Source organism: Vicia villosa, linkage group LG2 (assembly GCF_029867415.1).
Source record: "Vicia villosa cultivar HV-30 ecotype Madison, WI linkage group LG2, Vvil1.0, whole genome shotgun sequence".
Taxonomy (NCBI): domain Eukaryota; kingdom Viridiplantae; phylum Streptophyta; class Magnoliopsida; order Fabales; family Fabaceae; genus Vicia; species Vicia villosa.
Genome location: NC_081181.1, coordinates 109,957,778 through 109,960,209, shown reverse-complemented (window position 1 = coordinate 109,960,209; position 2,432 = coordinate 109,957,778). Strand labels below are relative to the sequence as shown.

At 31.2% G+C, this 2,432-nt stretch overlaps 1 protein-coding gene across 1 annotated transcript; it reads left to right on the top strand.

Moving 5' to 3' along the window:
• The first annotated feature begins 1,091 nt into the window (after positions 1–1,091).
• LOC131649779 (uncharacterized) lies at positions 1,092–2,094 on the top strand. The gene is made up of 2 exons (XM_058919537.1): positions 1,092–1,573; positions 1,692–2,094. The coding sequence occupies exons 1-2, from the start codon at positions 1,092–1,094 to the stop codon at positions 2,092–2,094; spliced, it is 885 nt and encodes a 294-aa protein (XP_058775520.1).
• The last annotated feature ends 338 nt before the right edge of the window (positions 2,095–2,432 follow it).

The window sequence follows — 2,432 nt, the reverse complement described above, 5'->3', positions numbered from 1 at the left end:
TAAAGTTTGAGCCTTTAGAGTTGTTACTGGCATTTTCTTGAGTTGTTTAGAGTTAGTAGTGAGTTGTCTTTGTACTCTAGTAGATTTTGTGTTGAGTAACTCAAAGAAGAGCTGCATTTTTTTAGTTGAGAAATTGCCTTTGACCTTACATTGGCAAAGTTGCGGATTCAAAGAGAAACATTTTTTAGTTTGAGATATAATTGTGTTTGGTGTTATAAATTGTTAATATTATTGTATGATTCATGCATTCATGTATATCGGAGTTAGGTTAGACTTCAGTTCAATGAGGTCACAGTTCAAAGAGGAATCAGTGAAGGTCTCCAAACAGAGAGTGACACGATTCAGAGAGGAACCAGAGGCATGGATAAATCAGGACCGATGATTGGCAAGAGCAACCAGACCCTTTGAACAGGGCCTCTGAAAGTGAGGGCCTCAAAATTCTGTTTATTAACCCAGTCCAATTAATAAATGTACAAAAAGTATAAAACCGGCTACTGGCACTGCATACTTTTGCAGCTAATATATGGGCCTCGTGTAATGTCCATGTTATTTATTCATTCCTAAGATTATATATATAGGATCATAATACTAGGGTTAATGAATACAAATTAATATTATAAAAAATTTTGACAAGCAATTAATATTATATACTTATAATACTACTATCATACCTATCTACTTGTCGACCGCCGTCTTCTACTACAGTATTAGGATTTCTCAAAATCAATTTTCCAAAGGTACAATTTAGCTCATGACATTGTTCTATTGCGTAAAAAAATTTGTTTTCTTTTCAAGCACTACCTTTCATAACTTATATAATTAACAAATATATATAAATTTTGGTGTATAGTTTTCTTGTTTTCTTTTTCTCTAGCATATAAATTCTATAATTATTTGTTAATTGTTATTTCTTTTTTCATTGTTTTTTATTTATTTGTTGATGTATGATTTTATTTACAAATAACTAATGATCTTTTAATTTTATTTTTCGATTCAACTTCAATATTGGGTATGTGGTTCAAATTCAACGCTGCAGATTTAATCAAGAATAGTGAGAAACTTCAGGTTTTAACTTTTTTCATTATTTTATTATGTCTCCTAAATTACCTCCTAAACTTAGAAAGTTTGATTCGGGATATGAGAAACGCAAGAAAAAGAAAAGAATTAATGAGCTAACTCAATCTCAAGCAGGAGCTCTCGATAAATTTCTTATAAAAAAACCACAAATTCCAATTGAAAATTCAAATGTTGATAATGTTAATTTAAGAAGTTTTGAAGAATTAGTTTTATCTGAAACTATGGAGGATAATATTGATCAATTAGATGCTGAGTATGTTGATAGTGTTAATGATATTGATTTTGATACTACCAAAATTGATCAACTAGATGTTGATTTAGATGCTGAGAATGTTGATAGTGTTAATGACAATCGTAATGATATATTTGATCCAAGAATTTGGGATTCCCTTGAGTCTAAAATGATTGATTTATTAGCTTCAAAAGGTCCTAGAAGAGATTTCTCTATAGTGAAGGGTCCTAAAGATAAATCATCTAGGCGTTTTACGACAAATTTGTATACGAGAGTTTTTATCAAATGCAGAAAAGTGTGATAGAGATTGGCTTGTTTATTCAAAAGATCTTGATAGAGTATTTTGTTTTTGCTGTAAAATTTTTAAAAAAGGGATTGGTAGAGGTCAATTAGCAAATGAGGGTTTTGGTGATTGGGCACATGTTGGTGAAAGGCTTAGAGAGCACGAGAAAGGCATGGAACATGTTAAGAATATGACTACGTGGTATGAGTTGCGTCCAAGATTGCAAAATTTTCAAACAATTGATAAAACATCTCAAAGATTGATTAACAAAGAAAAGGATCATTGGAAAAGTGTTTTAAAAAGAATTATTTCAATAGTGAAATTTCTTGCTAAACATAATTTGGCCTTTCGTGGTTCTAATGAGAGATTGTACCAAAAAAGCAATGGGAATTTTTTGGGTTTAATTGAAATGTTGGCTGAATTTGATCCAATTGTCCAAGAACATGTTAGACGTATTACAAATGATAATATTCATGTTCACTTTCTTGGACATAACATTTAAAATGAATTAATACTTTTGCTTGCTTCTGCAATTAAAAATGAAATCATTAGAAAAACCAAACAAGCAAAGTATTTCTCAGTGATACTTGATTGTACTCCAGATGTTAGTCACCAAGAACAAATGTCTTTGATAATACGTGTAGCAGGGAAAATCTGAGATCGAAGCCATGGAATTGACTCGACTCAATATTTCTTTTGAAATCGCCACCGCGCCTTATTTTTTTCAAAGGAAAAGGGAAAAGAACGAAAAACCCAAAGTTTTGTTTTTAAAACAAGAAAGAGAACTCAGGTTCGGGTGTTGATTATATAAGGGGAAGGTTTTAAGCACCCCTCATATCT